This window comes from Physeter macrocephalus, chromosome 11, assembly GCF_002837175.3.
Source record: "Physeter macrocephalus isolate SW-GA chromosome 11, ASM283717v5, whole genome shotgun sequence".
In the NCBI taxonomy this organism is placed as follows: Eukaryota; Metazoa; Chordata; class Mammalia; order Artiodactyla; family Physeteridae; genus Physeter; species Physeter macrocephalus.
In genome coordinates this window covers 114,950,568-114,966,886 of record NC_041224.1, presented here as the reverse complement: position 1 = coordinate 114,966,886, position 16,319 = coordinate 114,950,568, and the positions used below count along the sequence as shown (strand labels likewise).

Sequence of the window (16,319 nt, the reverse complement as noted above, 5' to 3'; positions counted from 1 at the left end):
CTTCCAGGGTGCAGTTTTTTCCTTGTCTTCTTCCTACTTCTCTGGCCACTCCTTCTCAGTTTTTCTCTGATCACCTTAGGTTATCTCCCCCAAATTCTATCCTCAGTCCTATACCGTACTTGACTCTCTCTAAAACTCTTTTGCGTTACCTTATCTAAATCAGTATTTCTCAACTCCAGCAGAACTGACATTTTGGACCATATAATAATTTGTTGTGAGGGGATGTCTTGTACATTACAGGATATTTAGCAGTATCTCTGGTGTCTACCTACTAGATCCCCCAGTTGTGACAACCAAAAATGTCTCTAGTCATTGCCAAATGCCTCTTGGGGTGGGGGGGGGGGTGTGGAGAGGCAAAATCACTCCTGGTTGAGAATCACTGATCTAAACTAACAACTTCAACTATCACCTATATATATATCACTAACTTCCTAATCTGTATCTCTAGCCCAAACCTCTCTCCTTAACTCTCAACACATTCCAATCACCTGATGACTAACTCTCTTTGGACATCAAATTCAACATAAACCTTAACTCATCACTGTTTTCCTTAAATTTATTCCTTTTTCCTATCTGCTCCATCTTGATGAGTGACACATCTATCCAGTCACTCAACCCAGAAATCCAGAAGCCATCCTAAAGACCTTTTTCTCATTCATATTCAATGAATTACCAAACCTTATTCGTTCAATCTCTTTAATACCTCAGTTGGGTCCCTCCTTCTCCATTTCTACTAACACAGACTTAAATCAGGCCTCATTACATCTCACCTGGATCAATGTAATAGCATCTTAATTGGCTCTACCTCTCATCTAGTCCTCTTACTGTTCCTCCACAATCCTGCCAAAGTGATCATCCTAGAATTCAAAACTGACAGTGTCACTCCCCTAAAATTCATGATAGCTTCTCATAGCCTTAGAATTACACTTCAGCGCCTCAAACAAGCACAAGAAGGAATTTATGATAGTACCCTGACCTACCTTTCTGGCTTATTCTTGCAACTCACGCACAGACACTCTTCACTTCTGCCACGCCAAACAACTTGCACTCTGTTAACACGTGATAGTCCCTCTGCCTGGACTGTCCTTCTCACCTTCAATCCTCAACCCCTTCTTACAACAAACTCCTGGTTCATCCATTTTTCAAAAGTTAGCTCAAAAATCACCTCCTCCAGGAAGTTTTCCCTAAATTCCCACTTTAGAGTCACCATCTCTGGGTTCACAAAAAAGGGGCTTATACTTCTATAACAGCATTTACTTATGCTTATGATGCTTACGATCACTAGCTAATGTCTTACTCTAAGCTCCTGAGAGCAAGGATCAAATCTTATTTGAGCTGATAGCCAAAGAACCAAGTATTTCTCATGTCCACTAACTACATAGAAGATACCCAATAAATGTTTGCTAAATAAACAGAAATAATGTCTCCTTCAACATTTCACTTTTGATACAATTGCAAATTTTAAAAGTAGATCTAAAATAAGCATAGTTTAAGAGCAAACATTTTTATTTTAAGCCAGTGCTAGTTAAGCTGCAAGTAACAAAAATTTTAAGGATGCTTTACTTAAATATATATGTGTATATAGGTATGTGTGTGTGTATGCTTTTTCAGCCACAGGATCTGTGATAAGAAAAAAACCCAACTGTTCCTCTAATGACTATGGTGCCCACTAAAATATTCAAACGGAGCCATCTGAACTCACGTCCTCCTGATGACTAAGACTGGAATCTCAATGTTTAGTTTCTGCTCTTGTCCAATCTGACAGTAAGAATGTTCTTGCTTACGTGAGGCTTCTGGATCAAGTGTACAACACACAGTATCAAATTGTGCAATTGTTTGTTTGAAATAAGAAAGTGGCTTACAGCTGGATCTATCTTTATCTTATAACCAACAGTTAAAACTTAGCCCTATTAGCCCTTCCAATAGAATACCAATCCCCGTAATACTACTATGCTTAAAACAAACCAGCATTACATGTCCCCCATAAACCCCAAGCATAAAGAAGCCAAATTTTCATATCTAGACTTTGATACTCAGCTTCCTGCCTCCATCCCCATTTTTCAGAAGCCCCACATGCATCACCCCAGGCCCTCTTAGCCTCACTCATTTCTCATTCCAGCCACCACTATGGCAACCAGCTCTGCTTGGACTCTGACCAGTGTCACAGAGGAACTATCTGACACTACCTTGCTTCAGGCCTATATACTGTGTGCCTCTCACCTGCCACCCCAAAACTTTTGTGTTGAAGGACAAGACATCGCCAGACACCACAGGTCTCTGCCAGGACTTACTCATACAGAGCTCAGAAATGCAGGTGAATTAATACCTCCTGAGGTGAGCCTTTGGTCACTGGAAGATGGATACCATTAGATAAATTGTTCCCCTTTTCTCCCAGATACACTGTCTTGAGATGGAGTCTACACAATCCCATGCAATCAAGCAAGCTGTCACGGTTAACGACAGCCAGCTAGATAGCGCATTTTCATATTGGCTCTCCCTCCCTTTCTCCTTCCTCAGTCCGGTTTGGCACTCCCTAATAAATTATTACTCTACAGGGTTCTGGGTTCTGCTTTCTGGGGAACCCAGTTTAAGACATTCCACCACTTCAAGAAAAGTCTGTGGTTTGTACACTGCAAGGGAGATCCCAAAGCCCATTAAACCGCAAGCTGCTATTTCTGCTTTCTTTTCCTTAACTGAAAGACCTCAGAAACAGCAGAATAAAATCAAAACCTACCATCACTGCTTCTTCACTCACCATTTCTCCACACCTATTACAAATACCAATCTCCAGAATAAACAGTCTCAAATAAGATCTTTACACTAATACACTCAAATAATAATCTTTGTCCATGCACTATTTTAGCCTAGCAATGTGGATGGTCTGAGGAAAAGAATGATGGTGTACGCTGAGACACTGGTTCCTTCTCTTTTTCCAGGTTGTTCTTAGTCTTAGAGCTGGCATTCTGGACACTGTCCTTTCCATCATGGCCCAAATCCAGGCCCCACAAGACTCTACCCCTTATGAGTAAGCAGATCTGTACTCAACATTTCAAAACTAAAATGTGAGGCAAGACTGGCACTGTCCTACCACATTGAAACAATGTGAGCAACCATTTCACTCCATGTAACATAATTCTCAAAAGTCAAATGCCTTAACTATATAGGTTCTTTCTCTTTTCCTAAAAATGGAAAAAAGTAGTATAAGACAGCCACTCAGGGCTTCCCTGGTGGTGCAGTGGTTGAGAGTCCGCCTACTGATGCAGGGGACGCGGGTTCGTACCCTGGTCCGGAAAGACCCCACATGCCGCAGAGCGGCTGGGCCCGTGAGCCATGGCCGCTGAGCCTGCGCGTCCGGAGCCTGCGCTCCGCAACGGGAGAGGCCACAACAGTGAGAGGCCCATGTACCGCAAAAAAAAAAAAAAAAAAAAAAGACAGCCACTCATATATCACAACGATTAACTGCTAAGATAATATCTTAAAACTGTCCATACTGTTCATTAAAAAATATATATTATGATTGCAAATTAAGTTACAAATATACCCAAAGCAGAAACTAAAATATGCAGCTAATGTACAAGAAATTTAGCAGGAAACTTCTTCATCTATACAACTAAGATTTACTGAGCATCTACTATATAACCAAGCATAAGTGAAACAAACCAAGCCAGAAAGCCTCTTCTCTGTGAATGCTGTATTGCCTAGTAGAGGAGATTTTCAAAATTCAACAGGGGACTTCCTTGGTGGCGCAGAGGTTAAGAATCCGCCTGCCAACGCAGGGGACACAGGTTCGAGCCCTGGCCTGGGAAGATCCCACATGCCGCCGAGCAATGAAGCCCGTGCACCACAACTACTGAGCCTGCTCTCTAGAGCCCGCGAGCCACAAGTACTGAGCCCACGTGCCACAAGTACTGAAGCCCGCGCACTGAGAGCCCGTGCTCCACAATAAGAGAAGCCACCGCAATGAGAAGCCCACACACCGCAGTGAAGAGTAGCCCCTGCTCGCGGCAGCTAGAGAAAGCCCGCACACAGCAACGAAGACCCAGCCCTAAATAAATAAATAAATAATTTCTATAAATAAATAAATAAATAAAAATTTAAAAATTAAGACAGATAATTCAAAAACTACCCTTGCAATTGCAATAAGGAGAGTGATGAGTCAGAGTAGGAGTCATGGAAGAAGAAACATTAAAACTGAGACCTGATAGTAGAAACTTGCTGTGGGGCAGGGGTGGAAGACAGCAGAGATGGAAGGTGTCTCAGGCGGAGAAAATAAAACACACGAGGGTCCTCGGCATAGAGCATGGCATTTTTGAGCAACAGAGGCCACTGTGACTGGTGTTCACTAAACAACAAGGCAAGCTTTTTTGGAATTGAGCCTGTAGAAGTAGAGAGAAGGTGGGAACCAGATCACAGAGGGCTTTATAACATTGGTAATGTTACAAATGGTAATATAGGTAACAATAACATTAAGAATTTTGAATATAATAAGCTCTATCACTTTTCGTGACATGAAAATGTAACTTTGGGCTACAATTCCTAATAACTTGTAGGCTAGTGAAGTTTCCAAACTGAAAATCAGAGGTTTACAGCTAAGCTTGTTAAGTCTCCCAATGAAACATCACTATTCTATTTTCTCCCAGTTCTGTAATGATTGCTCTTTTAAAGAACAGATTGATTCACTGGGTCGATATCACAGACACTTATTGAAGAAACCCTGTATTGTTATGTCCAGTACTGATAATATTGCCAGAACAAATCTACCCAATTTTTTCCCATTTTTTAAAATTGTGGTAAAACATACATAACATAAAATTTACCATCTTAATTATTAAGTATACAGTTCAGTGGTATTAAATATAATGTTGTCCAACCATCACCACCATCCCTCTCCATAACTCTTTTCATCTTATAAAACTGAAATTCTATACCTATCAAACAAAACTCCCCATCTCCCCCTCCCCCAAGCTCCTGGCAACTACCATACTACTTTCTGTCTTTATGAAGTTGACTACTCTAAGTACCTCATATAAGGGAAATCATACAGTATTTCTCTTTTTGTGACTGGCTTTATTTCACTTAGCATAACATCCTCATGGTTCATCCATGTTGCAGCCTATGTCAGAATTACCTTTTTAAGGCCGAGTAATACTACATTGCATGTATATACCATATTTTGCTTAACCATTCATCCACTGATAGATACGTGGGTAGCTTCCACATTTTAGCTACTGTGAATAATGCTGCTATAAACATGGGTGTACAAAATCTATCCAATCTTGATGAACAAGATGTTATTTCAATCCATTATCCTGTATAAATGCATACCACATAGACAAAATCTAGAATGGAAGTCCAAAAGGAAAGTGAAAAAGATGCCTTATTTCATCGCTTTTTTCTTTTGGTAGCGTGTCTAATTTCTCTTCTCTCTTGCTAGCCTCACCAAACCTAGACCATCAAAACTTTTCATGCCTCTTAGTATAATTTCATTATTAATGACCTCTTGCCTTTTCCCATGGAGTTCCCAATTCACGGATGAATATTCCCCAAATCTTCAAACTTCAAAAGTCATTTTACATCCTGCTTTCACTGAACTACTTTCCTTTTTCAATGCTTTACTTTCCTTTTAACCCAAAAAGAAAAAAATAGGGGGGGAGGAAGCAGCATATGTTTTATTAAAATATTCCTGTAACTATGAATCAGCAATAATGGGTTCTATTTTAAAACGCAAAAATTTCAGAGACTACATAAGTAAAAATAGAGTATTGTAAAAAAATTGCAAGCTATCTCCCTTCACAATACCTAACAGCAGTAAGCTTCTTTTAATTTTTCTCATCTGAGAGAAGATATTGAAAATGTGCTGATAATGTTGAGAAATATTAAAAATTATCAAAAGATTAGGAAATAAGAAAAACAAACAAACAAACATTTTTTCCAGTCTGGGACTAGACTGGAAAAGAGAATATGAAGTATAAATAGCCTTAAAAGATATAGCCACATTACAAATGTACCCTCCTATTAATCTACATATCTTAAGGGCAGCCCTCTGATATAACTCAAAAAGTGACGGAGGCATAAAAGGACACCAATCTGGTCGTGGGGCAGGTGCTAATCAGAAACTCAAAGATGTAAGGACTATTTGACATATACACAGATACATCCGGTCAACACCATTTGCTGCCATCCTGTGAAAGAAAACAAAAATTAACAGGCAATAGCTACTAAAATACACTTAGTTGTTCTGTAGATAAATAAAGCATTCTTCAATGACTTCATCTGCTGCAGCCCCTGGCTAAGACGGTTTGCAGCAGAGCAAGTAGAACTCCAAAAAGAGGCTGCCTATTCTTCAGCTCAGGACTGTCAAAGAAAAAAGGAAAAGGGTTTTACCACACTAAAAAGGTATTTAGTTCAGCCTATTCAATGACCCATGAAAGAAACAGTAAGCCAAGCAAAAGATGGACTTTTGTCTTGATAAAGTAGGGTGATAGGATTCTTCAAAGAACATAGATCTCATCTCTGAGATATTTTAAAGATAAAAGTGCCTAAAGCCAGAGCAAACCAAAACAACTTTTTAAGAATCCTTCAACCCTGATTTACACTTTGCCTTAATATTCTAGGTATAAAAGAGGTTGTAAACAAAATCCAGGAAGGCAGCAAGAAAAAGTCATTTCTATAACACTGTGATTATGGAATACATCCCAGAATCTTTTCCAAAGATAATCAGAGGAACTCTAGCGTCAGATGAAACCCAAGGGTCCACAAGACAATGACCAGAAGAAGCAAATTATAAATGAGAAGCTTTGGGAGCTCCAACCACTGGATCAGAATTTAATCATCCATGTCAATAACTTCAGTAACACCCCTAACTCTCTGCCTTGGAAGGAAACAAGGTAATTTCAGGAATGAGTAGAATTCACTCTCATTCTTTATGCACTTAAATTATATTAAAGAAATCTTAGTCACTTACTGGTAGCTCTTACTGGAGATGAGTGCTATTATTAAAGGTCATTTGCCCAAGCTGATTTTCCACATTTTCTCTGTCTCATAAGCCCATACACACATTCATTCTTAAACTTGGAAAATGTTTAATACCTTAGGACAGAGAGAGAATACTGTGACATGAGTGCAAAATTTCTAGCCCACAACAAAAGAAAAGTGAATCCTACTCAAAAAAAAGTCTCATAGTCAATCATTAATAATCACTGTGTCATCCTCAATAAAATTACTTGACATTTCAATTTTAGTAACCTCTCTCCACAGGCCTTAACATTTTCCTACTTTATTAGCTAAGTACACTAAAAGACATTCTTTAGTAAAACTAAGTAGTAAAAGAGTCACAAGAATTCTGAAGGTGATTTATCATCACAAAACTGTGAAAGAAAGCAGATTCCTACCAGTAAAAGTCAGTTGAGAAAACTTAGTGAAAAATCCTCAACAAAAAAGAATATTATATTAATGAATTAACAATACATTTCTGTGTGCAACCACCATTTAATATTCACTCGCAATTTCAGTTTAAAACCTTTCTAGTCAATAATTTCTAGGACTGGGCTTCCCTGGTGGCGCAGTGGTTGAGAGTCCGCCTGCCGATGCAGGGGACACGGGTTCGTGCCCCGGTCCGGGAAGATCCCACATGCCGCGGAGCGGCTGGGCCCGTGAGCCATGGCCGCTGAGCCTGCACGTCTGGAGCCTGTGCTCCGCAACGGTAGAGGCCACAACAGTGAGAGGCCCGCGTACCACAAAAAAAAAAAAAATAAATAAAAAAAATAATAATAATAATAATAATTTCTAGGACTGTACTTTGGCTATACTGTAATATGAAATCTGAATATTATGTTATTTAGAAAGTTAAAAAAGAGAAAAATGACTGGTGTTTGTTCTTCAAAAAAAAAAAAAGTTAATCCACACTTAGATGATAATTTCTCAAACTACACATGGATTTTATTCTAAATTCCATTAGGTTCCCAAAGCAACTGGTCACTTGCAGCCACTATAATGTCAACCTGTTGAGGTTTTTGTACAATACTCTTTCTACAAACTGGCTAGACTTTCCATTACCATAATTTTGCATACTAACATAGACAAATCACTGTTGTCATTTTAAGCTGATAGAAATATTCCCAACCTAAGAAATCCAAAACTATCATAAACTTAAATTTTTCTTCAATTACTGAATTCACCTCTCTAGAATCAAATGTAAAATTTCCCTTGGTAATCAGGCTAAAATATCATAAGTACAAGAAGTGTGGTTTCTCTATAGTCTCCTCAAGAAGAAAAAATATATAAGAGAATGAATTTGTCAACCTTAACATGGAATTTTAAAATGAACAAGTTGACCGAAACTACATTACCATATGTCCGCTTAAATAATGACGAGAAAAAGACAGTCCTTAAGTCCCACTGCCCCTACGGCTGTCTAGCTAAGTCCAGGAACAGAGGAACATTTATAAAGCTAAGATTCTGCTTACCATTCTATCTCCGCAAAATCTGAACTGCTGAAAACAAATCTTTTTTCTTATCGTTAATTAGATAATTCCACGGTGCATTGTGTTTTCTATAATAGAGAGTAATACAGGATAAATTAACTTGACAAAAATGTAAAAATGTCAAAATGATGCCAATTAGTTTAACAGTGGCAGGTTTATCTACAATTCAAAAACCAATTTATAAGATGGGCTTTCAAGAATCCACATTCTTTTAAGTGAATGCCTTAATCGTTCAGTTTATTTCTTGGGAGACTTAAGATCAACTTATCAACACACAAAAAAGTATTATTTTCAGGCTTTCCAAGATTTCCAGTAGCTCATTTTTACCAGAAAGCCTATTTAATGGCAGCCAATTTGCAAACATCAAATTTAAGATTACAGCTTCAGTAAAACAAGAAGAAAGACATTAAAGTTCACTTCAACTATTTACATTGGCATAGGCTGAACAGACTACTTAAGAAAAAACTGACACCAAGGGCTCCATTTTGCTATCACTCATGTGCTACATGCACTAGTTTTCACATTACTTTAGTCAAGAGATAGATATAACAAGTCTATCATTTAAAGTACACAAATTCATTACTCCTTTGCGTAAGTTTGACATTTTGGCTCACGGCACATATTTGCAAACTAAGTATGCACTCCACTAACAGGGCAAAGAACAAAGAAACTAGAATAACTTAGCTTTCTTAAGTTTATATTTTCACAAAACAAGAAAACAACTAAGTGGGTGCTTGTAATGTAGGACTGCTAGGGTCAATTTTATCATCACTAGAGCCTCAAGTTTTCTTCAAAGTGATAGGGAGATCCTTATTATCTGATAAATGGTTATTCAGAACTTAACATTGTAACTGATTTCAGCAACTACAGCACAAACAAAAGCACCTTAAATAGCAGACAATGTCTAATTACCTAACTTTTAATGACAACAATAAAAAAAAAAAACTTCTATTATGTACAAAGAAAATCCAATAAATACACTGCATTAAATACAGGCATTTTGTCCTAGATTCATGGACTATAAAAGGTCTAATAAGAAACAAATTATTCAATTTTATACTCTTACTATAATTAGAAATAAATTTTAATAAACTAATTTCACAGAAAACTATTTTTCAAGAAGAGTTACCAGTTGTTCCAATTTTTCATTTTTTGATCATAGAATTTCCTTGTTCTTAAAGCTTTATATTTAATAGCTTTGTAAGAAAATATAATAACAAGATTAGTAAATATTAAAGATTTACTCAAAAAGTTACTCTGTCCTATTGATGGCAGTGAAGGCTGGGGAGAGAAACTAAAGTTCTATGATTTTTTCAAAAACACTTTAAGACAAATATAACAAATATCTGATTAGAGAAAGTAATTTTCAGCTCTTCTAACACAAATATATTAGATACTTTCTATTCAAATACCCCCATACATTCACACATTTTTATATACAGAGAGGATGATGAGCTGAATTTGACCACTTATGGTGTGCCAAGCACTGTGCTTTGAATGCACTACACTTACGGCAACTTTGTAATTGAGCGATTATGTACAGCGATTCTGTCTGGTAAGTACAATTGTTAACGCTATTTGCACATGGGGGCGTTGAGGAACGAAGAGGTTGAAAAAGTCATTCAAAGTGACACGGTTAATCAGTGACAGAGTTAGAATTTAAACCCAGACAGTCTGGCCCTGCATCTGATTTCGGAATTACTATATTATAGTGTGTATAAGGTACACATGGTGCGTGACACAATGCCTGACACTCCGCAGGCACTAAACAGAAGTGTAACTGTTATCATACTGCTTCTCTCTTCTTCACTTACTCTGTGATAATTCTGGATCTCCTTTCAGATTCATCATCTTCGGAATAGAAGGGCCATACACATCCACATCTAGCAAACCAACGGCCTTTGACTGTAAGAAAACAGAATTTACCGTCAGATTTTTCCCCACTCTTCATCAAAGATAAAGTGCACAGAAAGAGCAGGTCTGACTACAGAAAAGACAATTTGCAAAATATTCCAAAATCATAACCTAAACTTTCAAAGCAACAGTAAGGTAAAAGAACATAAACTGGGCTTCCCTGGTGGCGCAGTGGTTGAGAATCCGCCTGCCAATGCAGGGAACGGGTTCGTGCCCCAGTCCGGGAAGATCCCACATGCCGCAGAGTGGCTGGGCCCGTGAGCCATGGCCACTGAGCCTGTGCGTCCGGAGCCTGTGCTCCGCAACGGGAGAGGCCACAATAGTGAAAGGCCCGCGTACCGGGGAAAAAAAAAAAAGTATACAAAAGAACATAAACTGCTCAGGGTAAATATTGTTTGTTGGTTTACTAATCTCTTCTAGATAAATGACTAAAGAAATCCACTGCATCCACTTTAAACATTGTGGTTCAGATCTCCCATATACTCACAAACAGACTAAGACCTTTTGATCTGAAAACTAACAAATTACTTTCACACAATGTTAAAATAATGGTTTACAACAGCAAACATAACCCCAGCAAGAAGAAGCATTAACTTTTGGAAAGACCATCTAACACACCAAAGAATACAAAATGAAGGAAAAACAAGCATAGAAAAAAGACCATAATTAAAGCAAGTGAGAATGCTGATGCAAATCTGGCATGGAAATGCTAACGAGGATAGCAGCAGAGTACAGAGACAACCTCTGTGTGCCAATCACAGTTAAAAACCTGAAGTCTTCCAGAGAATTCATAAACAACTAAAACTGTTTTCCTTGATGATCCACCCAGCTGCCCAAGGGCAGAATATCCTGACTGGTCTCTTCACTAGCTGACAGTTAATCAGCAGGTTAACAAAGAAAGACAAACAAAATTCACTATTCCCAAATATGTCTTTTTTTCCTCCCCCCACCACCTGCCCACCACCTGCCCACCACCCCGCTCTTTCTTCTTTCACAGATTAAATCAATGTTATTGGTTTTTCTCATATACAAGCAAACAGAATGCTAATACTAACTATATGCCTTTGAGTTATGTTTCCCCAAGACATACAACTCTCCCCCCTCTCTCCCTGTATCCCGGCAAGATAAAACTCTTAACCTCTCAAAAAAAAATTTTTTTAACTAAACAATCTCTCATCTTCCATGTTATCTACCTATTTCCAGACACAAAATTACTTGTTAAACCTCACTGTCTGGTTCCTATAAACAGACAAAACAAGGTACATTCAAAGTGATGTCCCTAACTTTACAGTGACTCAAACTGCAATTCTAAGAAAATCATTTAATGTCCCTGTGTGACTCACAGAGGATTGGGATTAATATCTCCCTCTACCAAAAATTTCAGCTTACTGTAAAATAAATGAGAAAGGAGGAAGGACACATTACCTTTAGTAGAATGGTGATATATAAAATTTGGGTTTAATACTTTAAAAAAAATCATTTGTAGTGTTAGTTCCCAGCTTTCTCATCAAAAGTAGGTATAATACCACCTTACAGGGTAGCTATGAGGAGTCAATGAGAAATGTAAATAAAATCCTTACCAGAGTGCCTGGCACTCTGGAGGAATTCAAGTGGTGAGGAGATATAATCAGGGAAAGTCTAGGTGTCTATTTGGGTGATTTAGGATGGCATGTTTTTAGAGATTCTGATTTGTCCACAGAGCTGGCTGTGGAAGCCTAGTTTATCCAGGTTCTTAATATAACATTGCTAATTAACTTCCCTCCATCCTTTTCTTCCTCCCTCCTTTCCTGTGTCCCTCTTTCCCTTTCTCTTTCCTCTCTTCCTACTGATCTTCATACCTTCCTCTCCTCTGTTTCCTTTTTGACATATGTAAGCACTGGAACTAAATTTAGGTCAGTCAGTAGTTTTAAAAAGGTAGGAACATTCATTGAGAAATTCTCATTGATTTTAACTCCTTTTTAAACCACAAACAAAAGAATTTAGTTGAATTAAAAATAGAATTAAATTCACTACAGATAAAAACATTTTCAAATGAGGGGGCCTAAAACCTTAAGAAATGTGGATAATTGTTAACTATTATCTACGGGTCTGCTAATGCTATAACTAACACCTCTTTTCCATATCTTTTCTTGTGACACCTACAAAATTAATGCAACCATAAAATAATAATAATGCCAATAAAAACAAAAAATATTCTAAGATTCTTTTTCCTTGCTCTCATTTATATTAATGTTGTTTTAGAATAACTTGAAAGGGTTAGGTCTCAGTTTTCAAATTAATCTTCTAAAAATACCTGTCAAGTAAATTTAAATTTATGTTTTCATGAAACAAGAAAACAACTAAGTGAGTGCTTGCAGTGTAAGACTGCTAGGGTCAATTTTATCATCACTAGATCTTCCAGTTTCCTTCAAAATGTTAGGGAGAATTTATCTATCATCTATCTGTCCTGTTTTCTAGAAGAAAACCATGCTTGCCTAAAAGTGAGTCCTTGGCATCATGGGGTAAGACAAAACTGAAGATCTGCCCTAAAATTTGCTGTGGTAGGAATGGATTTTACATATACCTACATAGCTGCTAATACACATTATCACATAAGAATAAAGAGGGCAGGGAGGGAGATCACAAGATGATAGAGTTCCTCTATTTCCTGGAGAAGGAACTAAGAATAATGGAAAATCCTCTATGTGTTAGGTTCTCTGCATACTCTCTACAAGTCTCTACTGACCAACTAAATTTAGTACCAATGCTTACATATATCAAAAAAGAAACAGAGGAGAGAAAGGTATTGAGACAGGAAGGAAAGGGGGCAGGGCACAACCATTAAAAGAATTACACAACCATTAAGAAGAAAAGGATATGACCAAAACTGATTAGAACCTACTAGGCCCAAGATAGCAGAAGTTTGACTTCCAGTATATCTTGAGCCTCATTATACACTCACTGTAATACATCAGCATATGCTAAATGACACACCCACAGGTGCCATGAGAGTTCTGAGGCCAACTGTAAAAGGCCAAAAAGTAGGTGGTGTCCCAACTCCTGCAAATTAGAATATTCCTCCCAATCATTAGCATATGAAATTACACAGCCCATAAAAACTAACCACCCCCCCACAGCCCAGCACCACTCACTTTTCAAGAGGACTCCATGTCCCGGGGCCATCTCTCACCTTCTAAGATGGAGTGTGTCTCTCTCTAAATAAACCTGCTTTCATTTTACTATGGCTCGTTTGCTCTTGAACTTTTTCCTGCACAAAGTCAAGGACTCTCACTTGGTGGCCCATCCCAGGGACTCACCCAAGAGCTGGGACATGACCAGGCTCTCACACCCCATTTTTCCTGCAACATACAAAGGTCAGCAGGAGGAGAGGAAAGAGAAAGGAAAGGAGGGAGGAAGAAAAGGATGGAGGGAAGTTAATCAGCAATGTTATATTAAGAACCTGGATAAACTAGGCTTCCACAGCCAGCTCTGTGGACAAATCAGAATCTCTAAAAACATGCCATCCTAAATCACCCAAATAGACACCTAGACTTTCCCTGATTATATCTCCTCACCACTTGAATTCCTCCAGGGTGCCAGGCACTCTGGTAAGGATTTTATTTACATTTCTCATTGACTCCTCATAGCTACCCTGTAAGGTGGTATTATACCTACTTTTGATGAGGAAGCTGGAAACGAACACTCAAAATGATTTTAAGTATTCTTTCTTAGAATGAAGCAGAATGGAAAATTAAACACAAAAATACCAACCACATAAACCTCCACCATAACTGGAACATGATCTGTCTACAAAAGACTTAGATAAAAAGCAGGAGTCAGCATGATTCTCCCTAAAGGGCCAAATAATAGGAAATATTTTGAGAGGACCTTCAAGATGGCGGAGGAGTAAGACGTGGAGATCACCTTCCTCCTCAAAAATACATCAGAAATACATCTACACGTGGAACAACTCCTACAGAACAACTACTGAACGCTGGCAGAAGACCTCAGACTTCCCACAAGGCAAGAAACTCCCCACGTACCCGGGTAGGGCAAAAGAAAAAAGAAAAAACAAACAAAAGAATAGGGACGGGACCTGCACCTCTGGGAGGGAGCTGTGAAGGAGGAAAGGTTTCCACACACTAGAAGCCCCTTCGCAGGCGGAGACTGCGGGTGGTGTGGGAGGTAAGCTTCGGAGCCACAGAGGAGAGCGCAGCAACAGGGTGCGGAGGGCAAAGCGGAGAGATTCCCGCACAGAGGAGCGGTGCTGACCAGCACTCACCAGCCCAAGAGGCTTGTCTGCTCACCCGCCGGGGCGGGCGGGGGCTGGGAGCTGAGCCTCGGGCTTCGGTCGGATCCCAGGGAGAGCACTGGGGTTGTCTGCGTGAACACAGCCTGAAGGGGGCCAGTGCGCCACAGCTAGACGGGATGGAGTCCGGGAAAAAATCTGGACCTACCTAAGAGGCAAGAGACCATTGTTTCGGCGTGCGCGAGGAGGAGGGATTCAGAGCGCTGCTTAAAGGACCTCCAGAGACGGGCGCGAGCCGCGGCTATCAGCGCGGATCTCAGAGACAGGCCTGGGACGCTAAGGCTGCTGCTGCCGCCACCAAGAAGCCTGTGTGCGAGCACAGGGCACTCTCCACACCTCCCCTCCCGGAGCCTGTGTAACCCGCCACTGCCAGGGTCCCGTGATCCAGGGACAACTTCCCCGGGAGAACGCACGGCGCGCCTCAGGCTGGTGCAACGTCATGCTGGCCTCTGCCGCCGCAGGCTCACCCCGCACACCGTGCCCCTCCCCCCCTGCCCTGAGTGAGCCAGAGCCCCCGAATCAGCTGCTCCTTTAACCCAGTCCTGTCTAAGCAAAGAACAGACGCCCTCAGGCGACCTACACACAGAGGTGGGGTCAAATCCAAAGCTGAACCACAGGAGCTGCGGGAACAAAGAACAGGAAGGGAAATCTCTCCCAGCAGCCTCAAGAGCAGCGGATTAAATCTCCACAATCAACTCGATGTACCCTGCATCTGTGGAATACCTGAATAGACAACGAATCATCCCAAAATTGAGGCAGTGGACTTTGGGAGCAACTGTAGACTTGGGGTTTGCTGTATGCGACCGACTAGTTTCTGATTTATATGGTTATCCTAGTTTAGTTTTTAGCACTGTTATCACTGATGGATTTGTTTATTGGTTTGGTTGCTCTCTTTTTTTTTTATTACTTTTTAAATTTTTTTATTTTAATAATATTGTTTTATCTTTTTATTTTAATAACTTTATTTTACGTTTTTTTCCTTTTTCTTTCTTCCGTTTATTTCTCCCTTTTCTTCTGAGCCGTGTGGCTGACAGGGTCTTGGTGCTCCCGCCAGGTGTCAGGCCTGAGCCTTGGAGGTGAGAGAGCCGAGTTCAGGACACTGGACCACCAGAGACCTCCTGGCCCCATGTAATTATCAATCAGTGAGAGCTCTCCCAGAGATCTCCATCTCAACACTAAGACCCAGCTCCACTCAATGACCAGCAAACTCCAGTGCTGGACACCCCATGCCAAACAACTAGCAAGATAGGAACACAACCCCACCCGTTAGCAGAGAAGCTGCCTAAAATCATAATAAGTTCACAGACGCCCCAAAACACACCACCAGATATGGTCCTGCCCACCAGAAAGACAAGATCCAGCCTCATCCACCAGAACACAGAAGCCAGTCCCCTCTACCAGGAAGCCTACACAACCCACTGAACCAACTTTACCCACTGGGGGCAGGCACCAAAAACAATGGGAACTACAAACCTGCAGCCTGTGAAAAGGAGACCCCAAACACAGTAAGTGAAGCAAAATGAGAAGACAGAGAAATACGCAGCAGCTGAAGGAGCAAGGTAAAAACCCACCAGACCAAACAAATGAAGAAGAAATAGGCAGTCTACCTGAAAAAGAATTCAGAGTAATGATAG

The 16,319-nt window shown here is 39.9% G+C and overlaps 1 protein-coding gene across 12 annotated transcripts in view; it reads right to left on the bottom strand.

Annotated features, from left to right (window-relative positions):
- Nucleotides 1-16,319, bottom strand: part of NUBPL (NUBP iron-sulfur cluster assembly factor, mitochondrial) — a 402,628-nt gene that overhangs the window by 338,990 nt on the left and 47,319 nt on the right. For all 12 annotated transcript variants that reach the window (XR_008618647.1, XR_008618646.1, XR_008618649.1 and 9 more), the window contains exon 4: nt 10,298-10,388. Coding sequence is in view for 4 of the 12 variants with exons in the window: in XM_055088378.1 (XP_054944353.1) it covers nt 10,298-10,388 (91 nt within the window). In the remaining 8 variants the exon portion in view is untranslated. The remainder of the gene's footprint in view (nt 1-10,297; nt 10,389-16,319) is intronic.